The following is a 22,202-nucleotide window of genomic DNA, read 5'->3' as shown; positions in this document are numbered from 1 at the left end:
TGAGCAAGCTTTTCTGGCGGTTGCCTGGAAGAATAACAAATTTTTCCCTCATGCTGTTTGTTGTAAAGCAATCTTCTTTTGTGTTGCAGATCCATCAGATTTACCACAAAGTCCTAAGCTGTGGCTCACAGTCTAAGCCTACCAATTATATAAGCACTTATCTTGTTTTTGTTTATGATGATGATCATTTGTTATTGATTAGTAGCGCCTTAAAAAGTTTCTTTTCAATACTGCTGTTTGACGGAGCTTTGAACTTCGTGGACAAAGCACTTGACTTTGTGAAGAATTTAGAGTCATGTTGTTGTTGTCTTGCAAAGGGTTTAAACACCAGGGACCAGCTAAGACATTTGCTTCTGAATATTTTATATGTAGTACCAGAGGAGAACGTTTAGCCCTGTCACCGCAAGGACGCAAATACGCCTGAAGAGTTTGTGTAAGCAAATCTCTATTCCTCATCCCTGGAATGTGAAGGGACACAGTGGCTTTGGGTGTCTAGCAAGCCCTTTCTCTCCGTCAGTCACACTCCAAGTACAACTGTCAGTATTGCATGCACAACTGTCAAACTTGTGTATTTTCAGGGAGCCACACTCATTCGTGAGTCAGTTCAAATTCGCAGAGACGTCCAGAACAGTGGCTTGGCCCAGATCGCCCGGCCATAAGAAACAGAACACCCCTTCCTCCTCCTCCTCCCGGGCCCAAAGCCTCTGAAAGCCTCTCTATGTCATGGTTGTAAACTCATAACGGAACAATGCTTTCAAGTGGCACTGGACAGATTTGTTTTTACTTCAGCTGGATGGGAATTCGGAAGATTTATGAGCAGGATACATGCAGAGGATGGAGAAAAGCTTTCCTGCGTATTAGAAGCGTATTATGTCCAACACACCATTCAAAATGGACATCTTCATTTTTAGGATTTGGCTGTTTTCTTGGCCCCTGAAGCAGTAAGCAGACATTCCAACTCATTGATAGCACGTAGCTTTGCTTCACTCACGACAGAGGGATTTCTGTCACTTAGGGCTGTAGCAACAACTGTTTTCAGAGACCCTCCTTGTAAGGAGTCACCCATCAGCATTGCTATGGGAAGCAAAGTGGCCTGTTCATTGTGGAAAGATGAGGGATGGCATTTTTGTCTGTACAAGGTCAAGCATTTGTGAATGTCTGTGCATGTTGTTGACTGCAAATGTTATGAACATACCCGCAGAAGAGGGAGTTATCCCACTGCATAAAAATGTGTAATGCTTGATTTGTTTGATCACAGAAAGCTGGCTCACGAGATGGATTTTTCCAGCCATGTGGGAAAGTGTCTTGGACATTGTTGCCCAATTTGAATTGTAAATCTCCTTATTTGCATGTGGTGCATCTTGCAATTCAAATTGTTTCCAGTGTTTCTTTAACCCTCTTTAACCTTCAGATGCTTTCTCATCTCCCTGACCTACCCATGTTTGTCTCTCCTCTAAGGTTTAGATTTTTGTCGACAGTTCTGGCTTGAAAACAAAGAGGTGGTAATCCTTGGACAAAAGAAGTACCAGCAAGAAAATGGAGTAAAATGAGGAGAGCCAGGGAAATGTTGGCATGTCTAACTGTTAGGCCAATTGTAGTGTTAAGAGGTGAGAATTGAAGCCAGTGCCCAGGTGGAAAGTGTGAATCCAGGAATCATCACACATCTTAATTTTAACACACAGCTCCAAGCAAATATCAAGTTTTGTGAAGCAGAGAAGTAGAGGATTACAAACTGACTTTTAGTCCCATCATTGGCGTTTTTCCTGCTGGTGATTTATTGGAGAGGGCACCAGAGTGGTGCTGAAGAAAGAACCCTAACAGCCCCCACATTTCATTTTTATAGCCCGCTATAAAATATCCGAGTGAAAACAGGGGGAAACTGGGCAGAGGGGAAATGTCACATTATTCCCCTGCAAAGAAAGGAGCACAAAGCCTCAGGAAAAGGACAAGAGCGCTCATTTCTAAGCTGAGTCTTAGCAAGGCAGTGAATATCACATCGCTAATTATCAGCCTGGTTGGATTTTGAGCTGATTTCTTGTTATGAAATAGATGTTAATTCTAACTCTTGGTGTTGAGCTCGGATGTTGCGTCCTAATAATTATGCAGTTGTACGCTTAAAAAAAGACACTTTTTTTTTCAGACCTTAAGCACTTCTTTGACATTTTGGTAATACTTTGTGACTTTCATAAGAAGAGCATCACAGAAATAGAAATCCTGATTTATATTTCATTTGTTCGTTCTAATCCACTGTTCCTTAAGGGCTGCTATTGGACTGCATTAGTGTGAGGGTGTGAATTGCTTGAAGGTTCAGTGGGTGGTTGAATAGCTTTGCCATCCATTTGATGGCTATATATATGCAGGTGTGTGTGTACGGTAGGATTTATGAGTGTTCAGTATGGCTTCTAATGCTTTTCCCTTACATAGATGAGATAATGGAAATGCCAGAGTGAAAAGTGTTCCCCAAGTTGATTGTAATTGAATCTCCATGATGTCAGGTGCAAATTTGAGGTCAGACAAACTGCAGCCAAGTTGTCCACTGGTGGTATTACTTTATTGTGATCCCAAGGTGCTGCTTTGTTAAATTGAGGAAGTTAATAGAAGTGTCCCACAAGAAGATGTACATCAACATTATAGTAATATCAGAAGCATAGAAGGAACAAACTTCCTGTACTAAAATGTTCTCCTTATTTGAGCAGGTTTTTGTGTTCGGTTTACAGATGGTTTGGTTTCTTTCGTCTTCGTTTTGAGATGTTAAGAGATTTCTGCCTCCATTCAGCGATGCACACCGCTGCTGGATATGTTTGGGGAACAATAATGAGCTCCTGATTGTATAGTATTATATTATAATCCACATTTTATCATTTTATCTGTGTCTCCAAGATGTAATTTGTTCTGTTCAGACTACTTTGGTGTGTGGTCCTATGTCCGGGTTAAATAATCTTTAAATAAGTGTATTAATACTGTGATACTTTGTTTTCTTAAAACATACTCTCTATTTATTTATTTTTGCTGCCCTTTGCATTGCAGATCACAGCACGTTGTTGTCCTTGAAGCAATTAACTTCTGCCTTTATACAGACTGATATTGACTGACTGATCTTTGCTGATGCCGGTGTTCATCTTTTGCAATGTTTTTGGAGTTTGAGCGAATACAAATAGTGGATTGGTCAATCTGAGTTATTTTGAAAAATCACTTTTGGAGCTAGGTGGTTTTAAAGTATTTCCTGCAACTTGGTTTGTGGTGTACAAAAAAGTTAACAGTGTGTTAATCAGCAGCAGTGTCCTGTTTCCTCAGGCCTCACTGTCAACAGCTTTCATTTGGGTATGTTTTGTGCTGAAGAAATTGTTTAAACAAAAACTGATCTGCTGATTACCCAAAGCAGTGACGACTGTTTATCTCAAAGCATACACCAGTCAGCCACAACATTAAAACCATTGACAGATGAAGTGAATAACACTGATCATGTGGTCGCAATGCAAATTATCTGCTGGGAAACCTCAGGTCCAGGCAGTCATGTGGATGCTACTTTCACACGTACCCCACCCCCTCTCGCTACGCACTGGGACAATGCTCCCAGCCGCACTGCAAAAATGCTCCAGAATGGCTCGAGGAACATGGCCCGGCCTCCAGAATCCCCGGATCACACTCCGATTGAGCATCCGCAGGATGTGCCATAACAGGCCAGAGCCACAGAGGCCCCACCCTGCAACCCACAGCACCCAAAGGATCGCGTGCCAACATCCTGTTGCCAGACACCCAAAGGCGATTTTGTGTCCATGATCCAATCAGACCAAACTGTTTTTGTGGGCTCACATCCCCTACGCATTATAGGCAGGAGGTTTCAATGTTGTGGCTGATCAGTATATAGTTTCTGTTGCTGCTGTGAGTGCTGTGAAATCATTTCATTTCCCTTAAACATATCAAATCTCAGAAACTGATATTTTCCAGGCACGTTTAAACCAAGATTATTGACATATAAGATATGAATAAAAGTAAGGTAAAAAAGTATGAGGCTGGTTTACCAGCAAGACAGGACACGGGAAGATCACAACTTCACATTTAGCACAAGTAGACCATGAGAGAGCAACAATAGACAGTAGACTATACATATCAGCCTACAACTGACAAGCCCTCTTCTTCAATACATGCATTCATGGAGCACAGCAGCGGGCAGCAGTTTGCATGCTAAATCATCCAAGTCAATTAAAGAGTCTTCTCTCAGGCAGTAAATTGCCAGACTCTGATCTGCTGTTGACCTCAAATCCCTATCCAGACAAGCCTCTCGCCACCACTGTGCAATCAGCATTTCTCCACTCTCCAATTCGGCAAAATGATGAATGTGACTCTTTCAAGTTTTTTTTTTCCATATCTTCAATTGTTTAAACAAAAGTCACTGTAGAATCTCGAGTTTATCTCATGAAAAAATGTTAGGACGTTTCATCTCCAGATTTCCAGAATTTGAAAACATAGTCTGAAGTAAAGGATTTCTTTTCAATAGTTACGTGCAGTTTCCGTGCCAGGCATCATACATTTTGGGACTAACGTAAAGGAAACCTTTTGAACAGCAGCCAGCTAACAACAGCTGTTTTTCTCAGTCTTCGTTTGTAAGCCCCTCTTTCCTTCAAATGCGCAGCTTCGGAGCCTTTAAGGCAAAATGCAATGTGGCTATAATTGGCTCAGTACCAAAGTGTGTGGCTCACTCTGAGCAAAATGAGTCGATCAGCGTAATTGTGCCAATTAAATGTCCAAACATCTTCTGTGATCTACCTCTGGGTATGGGAGTGTTTCAACAAGCTCATCTACTCAGAGCCAAGCAGGCAATCTGTGACGCACACAGAGGTGAATGCAACCTCAGACACACACACACATACACACACACAGACAGACACACTTTATGCAGTATATATATATATACGTAAAATGGATTTCCGCATTAAGTTTTCCGCTGATCTGCCCTATGCTACCTCAGCTGTCTGCTTTCCACCTTCCATTTTGACCCTCACACACACTCTGTATGTGTGCGAGCTAGCAGCTCGAGGCAGGATTGATTATATTTCCCAACTTTTTGGGCTTGCCTGTTCATTTAGCTCCGTGGATGATGTTCTCATGCTTTTACTGAAAGGGTGTGTGCAGGTGTGTGTGTGTGTGTGGGTTAGAAAAAGGATAAAATGCTATCTGAGCTCCAGGGTTTTGGTGAAAGCTCAGAGAGGGGGAGCACACTACATCATGTACTGTTCAAAGATGTCAGTAGGTCAGATTTGGGTTGGGTGGTCTGCTGGATGGATGTTTTTTTAATGCTAATGGCTGTAATTCATGCCTGACTTTTGGAGGGATGATTAAGAAAGTGCACTAAATTACATAAGTGGCAGCACTATCTTAGGTTTGTTCTTGGAGTCTTATTTCAAATAGGACTATTATGTGTTGACAGGCGCAGAAAGGAAAGAAGAGGAAGAAGAAATGGAGAAAGGGTATATATATCAGTGGTTTTATGCTTGGACCCAGTTTTTTTGCTCTTTTTCGCCATTTTAACAGTAGCCTCGGGGTAAACAAACAGGTGTCTGCCTCCAATTTGGGTGGAGCGACAGACAGATCTGCACTCATGATATCAAGTCCAAATTTACTGGCAACCAAGGCTGGTTTCCTGTGAACATGGGAACATTTTAGGTTGAGAGAGATGATCGTGACTAGATGAGCCTTTTCTTTAAGACTCCCATGGCTAACAGGATGCAATAAAGAAAGCCATGTTTGCTATGAATTCAGAGTAAAAGCTTTAAGGAGCTTAAACTTCAGTTCAACTCTGAAAAGTCTTCTTTGTCAATACCTCATTCTCAGTGTGAAAAGAGAGGAGGAAACTCAGGATAGTGTGTTAGATAGCAGAATAAAAGACGTGGAAACGCCCTTCACAACTGTGCGCACAAAAGGTGAAACGGGATAGTGCAGCGCTGCAGGGCTTTGTCAAGATGCTACAATGAGGTGTGTCAAAAGAGATGAAGAAAAGGTTTTTGGCAATTACCGTCAGCGCTAAAAAATAGCGATGTCATCTTAGAAGGCTTCTTTAGTCAGCAGAGAGTGTATTTTTCCAGTTTGGAATTATCTTGAAATGGAGCTTAAAGACATGAAGCAGACCAAGTTGCGCTTCCGCTGCACACTTGCTGCTTTGACTTTATTTATCGACAAATTAGAAGTTACTGTGAAGGTCATGATTTACAAAGCTGGATGATTACCCTGGAGATATGAAGCCTGCACAAGGCTTTTAGGTATCTTCAATCCCACTTCTCATCGCTTTTGTAAGTGAAACTGAAAAGGAAAAGCACTGAGGGGCCCATCAGCCTTATTCTCATGGGTTTAAAGGGCCTTGATGAGGATCAAAAGAGGCCATAGTCTCAGACAAAAGCTTGGCCCCATCAGCCGTCCTTTTTTTTAGGTCTGTGTCTGGCCCAGAACAAAGAGGCTTCCCCCCCAACCTCTAACTAGACCAATTGGACTGGCTCTTGACTGGCATGCAGGGTCGAGCCTCCAGAGTACAGAGGAAGGGGTGAAACCAACAAGCACCAAAGGGTGCTACTAAGGATGACTGACACAGCTGAGATAATCTCCTTCTGAAACATAGTTGAGTATTCAGTCGATAGCCGGTCTTTTTGATCTGATATCCCACTATCATTTCTTCTTCCCATGCTTTTCCCTAATCCTTTTTTTCAGCTCTCCTCAATCTTTACTCTGAGAGAGAGCAATCTGATGCATTCACCCATCATTTTTTTAATAATAGATATCTCGGTACGTGCAAAATTTCCTTATTTCCACTTTAAACAAAAAATGTGCACAACAACAAACATCTGGCAAAGAGCAGGGCAAACACCAACCCGTTTTTAAATGAAGCGGGTTGTTAAACAGGGAAACATTGCAAATTATGTGCTGCTATACTGTCAGATTATAATTTTATAATCACAAGAGGAGCTTCAACTATTCTTCCCACTATTTGTTTCTTGTTTAAAATTATCCAATGCAGGCAAATGATTGTTATAATTTTCTGCAGGAATCCTGATGGGGATGTTCAGCCGTGGTGCTACATTGCAGATCATGAGGACGGGATCTACTGGAGATACTGTGACATCCCTACATGCCAGAGTAAGAGACTGCCACTTCTTTATCTCGCTCTCTGTCTTCATCCCTTCCATGCCCTCAGGGGCAAATCTTGGGCATACGGTCCAACCACTTTCATTGCTATGCTCATCTTCTCGCCTGCTATGAATAGCTTTTATGGACTGCGGTGGCTTGTACACAGCTATTATCATCTAAAAAATGTCTCTAATTGCCTTCCGTCACTCCTCCTCCTGCCATGCCTGGGCCTGTCTTCAAGCTGTCACTGCCTACTTGTGTGTGTGTGAATGTGCGTGTGTGCATTTTTGTATATATCTATCTTCATAAGTTTCCCCCTTTGGCTTTGCAGCTTGTTTTGACATGCTTTTTTGATGTGAGCGACTATGTGCATCTACCAGTTTGTGGATGCTTTTGTGTGTTTTGTTCACATGTGGGTGTGAGAGTTTCCCTGTCCAGTAATTCCGGGATTAATATGTGTGATGGACTGTTTACACAGGGAGATTTAGGGCTTCTGTGTGTCTTCTCTACTAGTTTGGCACATATCTAGAAAGAGCTGCCTGTCTTTAATCCCGGTGCTTTTGTTCCTTCCACCTTTTTAATCGCTCCTGTTGAAAACAGACTCTGATGGATCAGCCTAACACTGTTTTTGATGCCAAATATCTGAATACCCGCAGAGGAGATTCAGATCTAGTGATTTATGGCATGTAACTGGTGCACATGCTGATGTTATTAAATGCAAACAATGTGTTATTATAAAAGTGCCAATAAAGTTGGGAAACAAATATTATTTTAATAACTAAATGAATCTGATAAGTGAGCACAATAGGAGAGATAAAGGCAAAAAATTTTACCAAGCAGAGCTTGACTGATTTGTTTAACTTACATAAATATTCCATTTTCCTCTTCAGTCATGAATGAATAACATTCCATTTAATCTAATCAAACCCTACTTTATCGCTGCGTGCCTGAGATTCCTTCTCTATATTTATGTATTTTCTATTATTATTTTTCCAAATCCTTAAATATCTATTGTACTTCTCCTGTGGCTGCCTGAGCCCTTTTCATTCCTTAATATTTAATGTGTGTAGTGTTTAGTTATATCTGCAGTGCTTACCACTGTCACCGCATTAAGGGTCTAACCTGTTCTGCAGGGTTAGTGATGCTAGTCCAGAAATCCTAATTAATAAAGACTAAAGACCACAAAAAAGAGGTAAAAAAGAAGAAGAAAATGCAGCCTGTCTTGGAACTTGAGGTAAAACAGTAGAAATAGTGCAGGTGGAAAGCTGCAAAGCTTGCAGTAGGTACTACGAGGCACTACTAGGCCTCAAGAACCTCCCAGCCCCTCTAGCTATCCCACCATTATCCTGTCTGAGTAGCATGCCTGACTAAAGCCTGCTGTTTGAATGGCCCGGAACCCATTAACCCGTCTAATAATGCCTGTTGGCTGCACGGCCTGTGTGTGTAGCCATAGTTATCCTCGGTATATTATGCATATAGGAGCTTGTCTGTATCCCATTAGAGTTTTGACTGACCTATTTCAGACAACTGTCCATTTAGCACAGTGTGTTTTTCCTCCCAAACCACAAAGGTTTGGAAGAGCAGTGTGTACATTGAGAGCTTGTCACTGTCTTTGGTAAAATTAGGCCAGCTTTTATTCCGTATGGATATACCATGTGCTGGTTGAGCCTTGTTTTTGTTTGGGATCCTAGTACTGCGTATGTAACCCATCCTTGTGACATGTGGCCAATTTTCAGCTGCTCAGAGCTTTGCCCATATCAAGTGCTGCCTTACATGATCGTTCCCTTTTTTGTTTGGCTGTTGAAAGTTAGATAGAGCAATGAAACATAAGAAAAGGAGATGGGGTGTGCTGCGAGCCAGGCATTCAGTGTCATGAAAACATGCTTGTTTGGTGGAGACGGTTTCTCCCTGCAGGGGTACGAGGCAGCTTTCAGACACGAATGCTCTGTCTCATCTATTGTAAAACCACAATCGCCACGTGGTGCCTCACCTTCTGGCGCTGTGTGTTCTCAATCTTCTGCGTTTGAAAGCTTCGGCTGCCAAGTGAGAGAATGCTGATGTTCTTTTGGTGTCAGTGTTCTCAGTCTGCGGCTGGCTACAATAGCCTCAAAAACACTGTGGTGTGCCAGAGGAAAGGCAACAGTGGTCTGTGTTTTCATTTTGTCTCACTTTTGTTTTGTCTGTGCCTTCGTTTTGTCTGCTTTTTTGCTTACGTTTGATGTCGTGTGGTTGGTAGTGGGTCGCCACTCGCTGAGCCACCTGCCGCAGCCTTGCTAGTGGTTCGTCTGTGATCCAGCTGGGTTTCCTGTCATCTAGGGTCATGCCACCCCTGTTGAGGGTGACACACCCTGATGGAGCATCCACAGGCAGGCAGGTCACACGAGGCCAGGAACTGACAGTGTGGATTACAGCGTAGGTCAGTACATTTGTTGATCTTAGTAATCCCTCATGGCAGCGTCATGTGGTGGAATTGTCTAAACATTTCAAAAAGGCACGCTGTCAGTGCACGTCTGTACACAATGACAGCTGCGCAGCAAGTTTTGTCCTAAAGGTAGAGCCGCTCCTCGTTGCCAGATCGGTAAATGCTCGCTGTCGTTATATATTGAAGTCCACATCTTGCTTCGAACATTAGCCTTGCTCTTCTGACAGCAGTTCTAAACATTTTCACATAACTAAAATCTCAATTCCCCTAAAATTATCTCATTATTAAACTGCACTGAATGTTCTTTTGAGTAATGTGACTCTTTCATTCATTGTGAAATTTAATTTTCTCAACGTTGTAGGTGAGTTGAATGCTGATACATTTTAACCAGGCTTTTAGTGTACCGAGAGGACTATGTTTTAGCAATGAACTGTAGAAAGCAACAAGTCCACTCAGGTCCTCCAACTAAGTGATCGCATCTGTCGTGTCTTACTAAACCCATACAAGCATTCCTGAAACAACATACACAACGTGATAACATGCACGTCAGAAGGCCTCAACACACCCATTTTTTGACCCAGAGACTGGAGGTTAAAGCTTGCCTGTGATGGGTTTGGGATGATGTGCACACTTGTGATAATGTTAAACTCAACGTAAAAAGCTCCATTCTACAGGATGCCAAGTTAAAGGTGACGCCACTCATTTTTTACATGCAATTTTACATGCAATTTTTCACGCGTTCCACAGAGGCCATACTATAGATCATAATAACAGCTTGTGAAATCATTTTCTGAGGAAGGATATATAAAGGATGGACATGGCCGCACTGATGTCACAAGTAAAGTAGTAAATTCCCGTTGTAACACCTCAAGCTGAGCATTTTGATCATGGCTGTCTTGGTATCTTGACCATGGGGTGACTGTGTCAGAGCAACCGTCCTGCCTGCTCGTGTTCTAGTGACTCGACAATGACAAGACGAGTGTGCCCTAAATAATAATATCAGTAGAGACCAGAATGTTTGCTGAAGAGACTTTTTTTTAACCAAAAGAGTCTGGCTGTTAGAAAGAATGCATTTTAAGGAACTTCAAAACTGTTTTTACATTTTAGACTTAAAAGCTACATCCATCCTTTATGTACAGTCTGTTGGGAGGAAGGAATTTTCTAATGAGGTGGAAGGAAAACCTGCGACCAAACCAGCAGGTTTATTAAATTTAAAACAAATGCAACTGCTAAATCCATTAATTCAAAGTGAGACAGTAAGTGGGAGGTAAAAGAAAAATGAGTTTGTGGTTACTTGCATTGACAGCAGATTCATCAAACATTAGCTCAGTTTGAAAATATGCTTTACTCACTTGTTAAAACATGCAGTCATATTAGTGATTGATAAGATGACAAAAAAACCACGAAAAAAAAAATCTGGTTAAAATTATAGACCTAACTTTTTACAAAGGATTCTGTTGCTGTACGTCTCTGTTGTGATGTTCTGAAATGCTTGTTTACATGACCACTGACAGTGTGATGGTTCCTTCCCTAAAGCATTCCATACTGCAGAGACATTTTCTTTTGGTGTGGCTCCTTGAAGCTGACACGCATTTGCTTGATGCTATGCGCTGACTGAATTTGACTGACAGAGTGAAACTGTCAGGGTGAAGTCTTCAAGCGTTTGCCAAGATAAAGTCGCTTTGATGTGCACATTGGAAGCTCATCTTTCAACAGCATATAACCAAGAAAAACTTGTTATGCCACTGTGTTCCTGTAGTATGGAGATGTGGAGCATTTGAGTTTTCCCCTTGGTTTCCTTCACTAGAATAGTTTGAAAATACATTTTTCCATGACCAATCCTAGGAATAATAAGAGTTGATAAACCCAGCTAAGCTTGCCCATGTTGCCGATTTATTTCAAGTTATATAGACTATGTGAGTGTGGTGTACAGTCTCTGTTTATTTTAGACATTGTTGCTGTGGCTGACGATACCTGCTGGGTGGTGTTAGGATGAGAGACGTTATCTTTATGCCAATATTCCCTTAAGCTCTGTGATACTTTAAGATATCATTTTGTTACAGAGCTGTCAATGTGTTTGCACCACACTTACAGTAAGTTATTCTTTTATCTGTTTAAACAATTGAGGGAATGTCTGACTAACGCTGCCGGTCAACATGCAACAATAGTCTCAATATGAGCAGTACTACACTCATCTGGCAAGGCTAACCAGTCACACCTTAAAAAGCATTAAAACAAAGCAGTAATGTGTTTGGTTCAGGTTTTATTGCTGAACGTTGAGGTAAATATGAAGTGTTGAGATAAGTGCCTTCATTTACGGTGATTTATGATGACGCTAAATGCCACTTTGAAGTTGCGGATCACCTTAGTAAACCCTGACGTACTCTTGAGTGAATGCGATCAGGTGTGCTCGTCCTCGTCGTTCTTGTTCAGTGTTTTGTGAGGAAAGTGAACAGTCTGCATGTCAAAGGTTTATAATGTCTGAAACGAGTGTTTCTTGGACTTAACTTACTTTTGAAGTTGCTATAAATGTCCATCGTCACTGCTTAAATACAAGCTGTAAACTTTAATGAAACCCTTTCCTTGTAGTGTAGATTATTTTTGTCCCCATTATATAGAAAGATGCAGTATACCACATCCTTCCACCCAGTTAATGATTTGGATTCAGTTAGTAACAAAAAGTAGAACCACTGGGTTTGTAAGGTTGTGATTAATAAAAACAATCTAAAGGGCATCAACCAGATTTTTTGACAGTTTATATAAATCTACTAAATACAGGATAGTTCAGGGTTCACAGGTGTTTTTGATTTTATATATTTATAATCAAACTATTTTTATATGCAGCTCTAATAGATTTATATATATTTTCGAACTATTTTTTATATTTTATAACTTTTTAATGTATTGTGTTATTTAAATCTGTTTATCAGTTACTGTTCTTACTGCCTTGGAGCAAATGAAACCACATAATTTTCTCAGGGATTAATAAAGTATTCCAATTCAAATTGTGATAGTTTTTAAAAAGGTTTTACAGTGAGGATCCTTTTTCATCATTCCCTGATGTCCATTACTGTCCACTTTTTAGGGATAAAATGTTCTGTAAATGAGGCTCTGCTTGGTTTATGAACACAATTGTATAAAGACCTTCAGATTTTTGTATAAAATTGACTTTAACCTTGTGTAACCGTAAATCTGTGTGTTTTTATACAAATCTACCGTGAATAGGTAAAAAGTCAAAGTAGCAGATATTGTAATAAAATGTCTGTACAATATAAAATGTGTTTTAAATTAAGGATTCATTTTTGAATTTTTCATTTCCCCCAATAATGTCCAGAAATGCCTAACACTTAAACTGTGTTTTGCTTTTAATGTCTTGCATCTGTTTTCTTCATGTATTACAAACTAACAGCAGGTCAAGTAAGGTTGTAGGCGAGACTCATCTCGAGGTGTCTAATGCAGGCTTGTCTCTATGTTTTTATTTTCATGTCAGAGTTAGTCCTAATGTGACACCATCCAGCGCTGAATGATTATACATGGGTGGTGTTCCTTAAGTTTAAGCTCTGGGAAAAAGGGAACGGGTTGGAGAAAGTTTTTATTTAGTATGCTATGATTGACAGGAAAGCTCAAGTAAATGGTTGAATGAGTGTCTGAGACGAGGACAAGTGCGAATCAAAATAAGCAAGAGGTCAAGACAAGTTGGACATGTGGTTTGGAAGCCCGGACCGAAGCACCACAGCCCTGCCTCGTGGCTGCTGTGGTTGCCTAAACCAGGGATGCCTTCAGGTTTTGCTACTGCAGTATTTTTCTCACTCTGTCATTGTTTTTAGAGGCCGAATATTTCCCTTAGGTGGTCTTGCACCAGCTTTCACCACAGCCAGCTTTTCGGCCATAATACTGACACAGGTTCAGGCAACATTGCATGCGTGTGTGTGCACGTGTGTGTGCACGTGTGTGTGTGCACGTGCGTGTCCCTGCACTGTTACCAGTGCAAAACCCAGTGAGATATTTCGAGTCTCAGAGAGAACATTTAACGAAGTGAGCTAATTTAGGCATTTCCTTATTTCTTTAATAAGCTCCTGTATGTAAAAAATTATAAGTACTGAAGTTGAGGTAAGGTCAGTCATGCTGTACTTATGAGTTTTCTCTGGAGATTCTCCCCCCACACAAACACATTTTATAATGGAAAACTGAAAATATGAGTCATTCTGTGTTGTTAAAACACAAAGAATGAACATAACGGATGATCCTTGAGAGCCTTATAATGTGGTTTCCCTTAAAATCATTACATTCACAAAAGGATACTCATTTTGTTAAATGGAGGCTTCTATTAAGGATGAAATAGTGTAAGTGCGTGCATGTGTTTGTGTCTGTGCGCAACCAAGTGCAACTAATGCCTGAATTCAGATTTTTGACTTAAGTACCCAGAGAGTATAAATTAAAAAAATGTTACCTGCCAAGATTATTGTCTCCCAGCCAAATTAATTGCACATTTTTCACAGAAACATGCCAAACTCCTTCTTTTTAATGCAGTTTTATGTATAGTGTTCTCGCAGGTGTTCCGTGACTAGAATTAGATGGTTACTGCTTTGCAATAATGGGACTAAAACTTTGTGCCATATATTAGGTTAACTATTCTGGAAGAAGTGAAGTGACTTTTTAAATGTTTTTAGTACTAAGCTTCACTTCTTTATGGGGTTGACATGCCCCTTTCACTTTCATTAGGCCTGCCCTTACCTGAAGAAGTGGGCAGAGGAGTTTTGAAATCACTACTATTAGCTTATTGTGACCTCTGACCTCCTTAAAGCTCACCTCCACCCACACCTGCCCTCAGGGAGAATACCTGTATGAAGTGTTATGAGGAAACTTTTAAATGCAATCTAGAAAGTAAACACACAAAAACAAACCAGAGGACAATCAGGTAAATATGGTCTCTCAGACCCCGTCTCTGGCTCCTTCCCATTCTCAAAATGTCTGGGGTTAAATCAGTCAGGACCATTAGGGAATTAGATGTATTGATCACGAGGTGAGCTGCCTGTGTAGAATGTTTGCTAATGAGTAGATGGCCATTGTTTAGTATTTCTCCTGGGAACGAGGAGGAGATGAATAGCAGGTCAGCTACTTTAGGGCTCACAAATGAGGGCTCGCTGCCAAATGTAGATCAGCTCTGCACAGTTATAATATATTTAATTTTATTTAGTGTCTATTGTATGGCAAATGGCATTCGATCGCCTAGTGTTTTTACCTGTTTTGTGTGTGTAAGTGTGTGTGTTTTGCAGGTTTGCCCATTTTCTGCTAAATTTGATCAAAATGCTTTATCATAGTCGGTCTAAGTTTTAATATTGGAAAGTAGTGACAGTGACAAAATGAGTCTGCGGTTTGTGCAGACAGTGTGTCTCACTTAATTGGGTGTTTTTAAAAGAGTCATTCTGGGAATATACTAAAAGACTACATTTAAATCTAATCTATCAAGTACTCTGTACAGTTTTTACTTTATTACTCAAACTATAGGATATGCAAGTGTCCTGCACCCTTTGGTAGTATAACACACCCATCCCATATTTCATTTTCAAGGCAATTGGTTTTTATGCTTTTTTTAAAGGTAAGGTTAACTGACTAGAACTCATATTACAGCAGTTCTGTGAGTCTGTATAAAGACGCCCTGTAAGCCAAGTAAAAGTAATCTCTACTAATCTTCTTGTTGTGCAATATTTGTTTGGCAAATGCAAATATTTGCCAATTCTCTCTAAAGCCAATGGGCCTGGGGTGGTGGGGGGCAGTGCACTTTTGCACCAAATTTCATGGCAGTACATCCATTAGTTGCTGAGATATTGCACTTGAAATTACAAATAATAACTTAATTAGTAGAGTTTCTTCGAGGGCTCGATATATTTGGCTGTTTTTGTCTATTCGTGATCAACTTTCCTCTAATTGTAGTTCGGGCCTTCTCAACCGATCAAGGAAAAATGCAAACATTTTTGGCTGAATTCCATGAAGCACAATGAATTAAATGTGTTTATGGTCCATGATAATATGTGTTTTTGGTAACCACCTGATGAGTGCAGGCATGCAGACCACATTCTCCTGCGGCACATTTATGCCTCCCAGAGGATTCATTTCAGTTTTTCTTTCAGTTTTTCTTTCATCGTTGTTTTGTGTTACCCTCAAACGAAAATATCAGCTGCGTGGATAAAATGGAGTATTTAATTATCTAATGGACAAATATCCCATGAATTTTATGGATCACATTTAAACTCCCTCTTTAATAAGGCTCTTTGATTAATGACTGCATGTTTTTTTTCTCTTGCTTCATCCTCAGGAAAAAAAAAAAAGTTGTGCGTTTAAAGGGACCATTACTGGTGCTTGTAGCTGCTAGTCTTTTATTACCTACTCTCATAAGGTTTCAAAGGATGTCTGGAAAAATGCTTTTTCCATCTATCTTTCCATTGTTGTGTTTTAGTGTCCTCTGCGGTTACACAGCTTCAGCAAAACTGTTGCTGATGCCAATTGGACCAAATAAGGGATGCAAGAATGATGCACTTATTGTTTTTGCCCGATGCTGATAGAAATACTGCCAATGAGTAAAAGTGTCACAAGTTTGAAGTTCTGCTCGTGTGTCGTTTTTACTGAAATTGCAAGATGATAAATAAAGGAGCTTATTTAACATCTGAGGTGGTCACAGAGCGTCTGCTTCTCTCTTCATCTCCCAGCTGCTCTGATATCAAGTCTCATAAAACTCCTCAGGACACAGGCTGTTTGGTTTTGTGAGGGGAGGCAGTGATGTGGTATGGTGATCGTTTTTCATCTCTTCCCTGCATTGTTCTTCTCGGACTCTGAGAGCACTAATTATTCACTTAAAGCTTTGGCTCCTGCTTGTTCCCTCTAATTAGATGGTTAGTCAGTATCCCAGGCCCCTGGGATGAGACATTGATCTCCTCCATCACAATCACATTGTGACACAGTCACCACTACACTACAGAAATGTTTAAATGGGATAAGAAACAGACATCATATACAGTAAACAAGCGCAATATGCAGTGCATTTGCCTCTCTGTCGCTCTTTCACACACACACACACACACGCACTCTCACACACACACACACGCACTCTCACACGCACACGCACACACACACACGCACTCACACACACACACACACACGCACACACACACACGCACACACACACACACACGCACTCACACACACACACACGCACACACACACGCACTCTCTCACACACACGCACACACACACACGCACTCTCTCACACACACGCACACGCACACACACACACGCACTCTCTCACACACACGCACACGCACACACACACACACACACGCACTCTCTCACACACACACACACACACACGCACACGCACACACACACACGCACTCTCTCACACACACACACACACACACACGCACACGCACACACACACACGCACTCTCACACACACACACACGCACACACACACACACGCACGCACGCACACACACACACGCACACGCACGCACACACACACACACACACACACACACACACACACACACACACACACACACACACAGTAACGTGCTTTGAATGTCCAACTTGCAAAGTCACTCTGCTGGATACAAATGCTTCTCTCATTCTGTCCAATAATAAGTCCTTTATTGTATAACTGTAAACTGTTCCCATTTACAGGCTGGAGAATTTATGATCTCCATAGAAAAACAAAGCATAAACGCAGCAGAAACACATAATGGCAACACCCACCTCCTTACAAACAATACTGAGTTTCCAGAAATGATTCTCCTGGGGGAGTTTGTGGCATATTTCTCGATTTCTCTTGTGTTCTCGTGGGCTGTGGTGCAGTCGACAAGACTAATCAAAGGCTTGATGAAATGCAGCAGCTGTATTTGTTTATGTATTGAGCATACTGTACTACAAAAGGGGTAATAAATGGGGCCGAGACACAATGAAAGGGAGACAGAGCGAGGAATGAAGGCAGAGAGACAGAACGGGATGGAAAGGAGAAAAAAACAGCACATAAACACCAACTGTGATAAGTGTTGTTTTCTTGCTTTGTTGCAGTTAGCATTCCTCAGAAGGCAGTGCATGTTTCAAGCGGTGTGTGTGTGCGCCTCCGATTTGAATGGTTAACCTGCTGGTGGTGGATTAATGGGCTGCCGGGAGAGTTTCCAAGGCGTCAACATACCTGTGTTTTAAATTACTTCAATTGAGCCTATTAGCACTTGAGGAATGTGCCTTTAAAATCCTGCTTCTGCTTTGTGACCACACATCTAGAACGTCCCGTCTCTAATCTGAACGCACTAATTCGCTTTTTGTTATGGTGTGATTGGATGGTAATGAAGCATTGGTGATGCTTAAAGAATCATTTTAAGGTTTATATTTTTTGAATAAACGGGTTTTACGCGGTGATTCTTTTCAGCGATTTTCTCTTATCTAGAGTGTTATTGAAACTAAATCTCTCGAGATTTCAGATTTGATGCGAATATAATAAATTAAGCTGTCAAGGAAACAGGTGTTTATAAAAATGTTTGAGGGCCATGATTCAGGCAGCACGGTGGTTGCACGGTGGTTAGCACTATTGCCGCACAGCAAGAAGGTCCTGAGTTCAATTCCGCCATCAGGCCGGGGTCTTTCTGTGTGGAGCTTGCATGTTCTCCCCATGTTTGTGTGGGTTCTGGCTTCCTCCCACCGTCCAAAGACATGCAGCTTGTGGGGATAGGTTAATTGGATAATCCAAATTGCCACTAGGTGTGAATGTGAGTGTGAATGGTTGTCTGTCCCTGCGTGTTGGCCCTGCGACAGACTGGCGACCTGTCCAGGGTGTACCCCGCCTCTCGCCCTATGACAGCTGGGATAGCCCCCCGCGACCCTGAAAAGGATAAGCGGAAGCAGATGGATGGATTCATAAAAGGAAAAACCGATGAATCTTTCCGTGCTCACAAAACATTCAGAAGAGAAGGAAATGCTATATGTTTTGCACGTCACATCATGTGCATATCGCTCAAGAGCTGTCCGCCATATTGGACATGACACTGGTAGTGATCACGCCTAAAGTCATGCATTGTTTACACAGAAATTATCACTGACTGTTGGGTGTTGCAATCATCAAGGACACAAAATATTTTTTTTTATTGCTTTCCTGCTGATTTGGAAGGTGAAAAAGACAATTTCTTTGATAAATAGTTGGGTCAGTTATAAGTTATTTGAATTTTAAAGTTTAACAGTATCTGTTTCAAAGAATATTTGACCATTTGACACTTTTACTTTTTATATATTTCTATTTCTAGTTTTTTCTTTCTCATCTTCTTCATCTGCCTCCTTCACCGCTACGCTCCTCCTCGTCTCCATCTCATCCTCTTCCTCCTTACCTCAAGCCTCACTCCTGAACTGAAGTTGGTTCTAACATAAGAAATCCAACAGGAACGTGTTTATTTATTCTTGATGTTGTCGCATTTAGTTATTGTCGTTAAGTAAGCTAAGAATAGAATCTGTCACCCCTCCCAGGGTATGGGCCGCCAAAGATAGATCTCTAGAGTTTTAAGACTCTAGCATCCCAAAACTCTCAATCACAAATGAGCTACATACACTTGTCGACAGTGTAATGCACAGTGACACATCAATATCAAAATGCAATAAAAATCAGGTAAATACCTGAGCAGTGACCAGTGACCATGGTCCCCTTGGTCCAGTGACTGCAGTTCCAGGAAGAGTCCAGTGACTGAGGTTTGTTACCCATTTTGCAGGACTTCAGATCTGGTCCAGCATAATTTTATGGGCTGTTGATAGCATAATGATATAAATCGTTTGTTGTGAAGTCAGGGAGAGCACCACGGTTGCACTTCAGAGCATCACTAAACTCACTCAGTGGGAGTAAGTAAACATCCATCTTCAAGTCCTCCCTCCCACATTTCTCCACATAACGAGCAAAATGCTTGCCATGAGAGTGTTTTACTTCCTCTGAGAGAGTGTATACACTAATACTTACAGCTGCCATAGTCTATATCGCCTTCATAATGTTTAGAAGGTTTTTTACTCACTTGGCGTGTCAGGATTGTTACACGTTTAAAAATGGCCGACAAATTAATGTCATGTGGTGAGTGGTCACATGTCTGCAAAAGCTCTAAAGCAGGAGCTTTAATGAAAACCAAAAAAAAGTTATATTGTTATTTATTGTTTTTATATCCCAAGTTGAGCCGGCACACAAATAAAATAAATGAAATTTGGCATTTTCATCTAAAAGTATGAATGTGTTTTACATTTTTGTGTGTATGTCTGGTTCCCCACTTGTCATCACTACATCTTTATCCCCATACATCAGACTCGGCCCTGATTAAGTTGTATAGCTGTATAGCTTTGTATTGTCTTATTTTCTAAGGATGGCTTTTGAAGCATTGGTAGTCAGAGCCAGATGTTATAATAATGGATTTTTTATTCTCTCAAAAATTGATATCAGTATTGGCTGAGCCCAGCTGGGCTTTGTTCTGGGCTCTAGTCTGCATGAGGATGCGGAAAAGAGAATTTGTTTCCTACAGTGATGCTTCCTCATTCCTCACACCTTTGAACTTCTTACACGTTGCGCATTTCCCTGGTGTTGAAGGCTGTTTCCTGAAATCTGGTGCTTATATTCTCAGGAAATCAGTTCTTTTTTTTGTAATATTTTAGTAAACTAGTGGACATTATGATATATATCTATTTACTGTAGTTCAAGGTGATATTTTTTTCTGAGCCAAATGTGAAAATTAATCAGTTGTTCAGTGTGTTTTTGTGTCAGTTTTGTTTGTACTTGATAAGTCTGGCGGACGAGTTGATCTAGAAAGTGAACATAAATTTCAACACAGTTATTTAGAGACCTCGTGCCATCACCCACAGAGTGAAGCCACAGAGCGATATCATTCATCACCTGAGTGGGCATCGTCAGTCATCCCCTTTTGACATTAAACTTGACATTTTATGTTCCCACGTCCCAAATTCTTGAGACAGTAACTCACAAACCGCTTACAGAAAAAGAAACTAAATAAAACAAAACCAAATGACTGGATTCGTTTTTGTCAGTTCAAATCATGAATAGAGAGTCCATTCAAAACAACTAAGTTAGGTATAGAGTTATGTGTGCCGTAAGGATTCTTTTTGCTACCCTGCTTTTAGGGACAGAAAAGACTCAAATTTTTTTCATCTCTTCTAGATTATAGGATTAGGACAGACTGCAAGAATAACTTTTCTGCCAAATTCTCCAGTGTTCCATTGATTATAATACAGAAAAATCATATTCATCATTCAACTTCACTATCTTGCTTCGTGTGGAGCATTCTGCTGGGTGGTGCAAGCGAACGGGGTTGAAATAAGAAGTCCTACCCAGAGTCCCATTAAAAAGAAAACATTTCTTTAACTCTCTCTCACCCTCTGTAGCTTATTCTTATGCATATCTTCAGTTCTTTACCCTCCACGTCATAGAAATTTATAACTATAATTATGTTTGCTTAATGTTATGCTCGTCCCTCCAGCTCATCAACCAGCTTGCACGTACTGCTTGCCAAGCACATTTGCCAAAGCCTGCTGCACATGTTTGATGTTGTTTGTCATCATTCTGTGTTGGAGCTTTTTTTTCTTTTTCTCTCATGTGTTTTAGGTCAGTGGTGCTGTTGTGTCTGCTGCCTGGCAAGACCTCCTGTTAAACAGACAACCATGAACTTTGCAGCTTTGCCCAGTGCCTCCTGTCTGCAGTGCATTGTGGGAAAGCTGGCTGACTGCTCTTTAGTGAGCTGAGGCTGCCAGGTTGGGATGAGTGTGGCTGGGTTTTTTAAACATTGTAGAAGTCCCCCCCTTTCCCCACTGTGATCTCCCAGGGTTTTCAGAGGTCTGGTGTGGGCTAACTGGAGCATTTATACACCTTGTGTTTCCTCCATTTCTCCCCTCTGGCTCGTTAAAGTCTAAATTCCAGCAACGGCTTTGAAGTGTGTTGAGTGTGTTTGTGTGTGTTTTTTCTTTTACTGTACGTGAAGATATTTGCACTTGTTGCGCCTGCAAAGCAGATGTTTTTAAGCGAGATGCTGCTGTGCTCAGGAGTTTTCATATAAGAACAATTCTGTGCTTTTTGTGGATGCACACTGCAGGGCGGTGCATAGAAAAGCGATTGTCGCCGTCTTCAGTTCTGCACAAACCTCCAGTGCACCGGTGTATGAGCCGGACACCTACCGCTCCTCAGCCAGTACTTCTCAGCCCCTAAAACGAGAAGAGGACAAAGAATGATAAATTAAGTTTAGTCTGCAATCTTCTTGTCAAAGCCAAGTTGAAAAAGAGCATTTGTGCCTTTAATCTAGCTCCTGAGCACAGCAGTAGCATTTTTTCCTCTGCTTTTCAAAACCTCTATTGAAGTAGTACCTGCCTGCCTTGCTCGGAGGGAAGTTGCTGGTTCCCTACCAGGTGTTTATCTCTCTTTTCTTCTCTGCTTCCCTGTTGTGCACCTCACCGCTAGTGTGTACTTAAGCAACTGATAAAAAAGAAACCGCTTCTATAGCACCGTGGAAAATACGAGAGACCTCAAACATTCTTATAACTGTCATGTTTGCCTTTAACCTGTCAAATAATCTGGTGCTTACTTTTGCAAGTGTGCACCGTGGAGTCTTAGTAAATGATCCCCCCATCCCAACCAACCACA

At 41.1% G+C, this 22,202-nt stretch overlaps 1 protein-coding gene across 3 annotated transcripts in view; it reads left to right on the top strand.

The window, feature by feature from the left end:
* Positions 1-22,202, top strand: part of kremen1 (kringle containing transmembrane protein 1) — a 61,103-nt gene that overhangs the window by 25,367 nt on the left and 13,534 nt on the right. For all 3 annotated transcript variants that reach the window (XM_026186144.2, XM_026186145.2, XM_026186146.2), the window contains exon 3: positions 7,034-7,125. In XM_026186144.2, the coding sequence (XP_026041929.2) occupies positions 7,034-7,125 (92 nt within the window). The remainder of the gene's footprint in view (positions 1-7,033; positions 7,126-22,202) is intronic.

This window comes from Astatotilapia calliptera, chromosome 12 (assembly GCF_964374335.1).
Source record: "Astatotilapia calliptera chromosome 12, fAstCal68.1, whole genome shotgun sequence".
In the NCBI taxonomy this organism is placed as follows: domain Eukaryota; kingdom Metazoa; phylum Chordata; class Actinopteri; order Cichliformes; family Cichlidae; genus Astatotilapia; species Astatotilapia calliptera.
The sequence above is the reverse complement of the archived record's forward strand: the minus strand, read 5'-3'. Positions and strand labels throughout refer to the sequence as shown.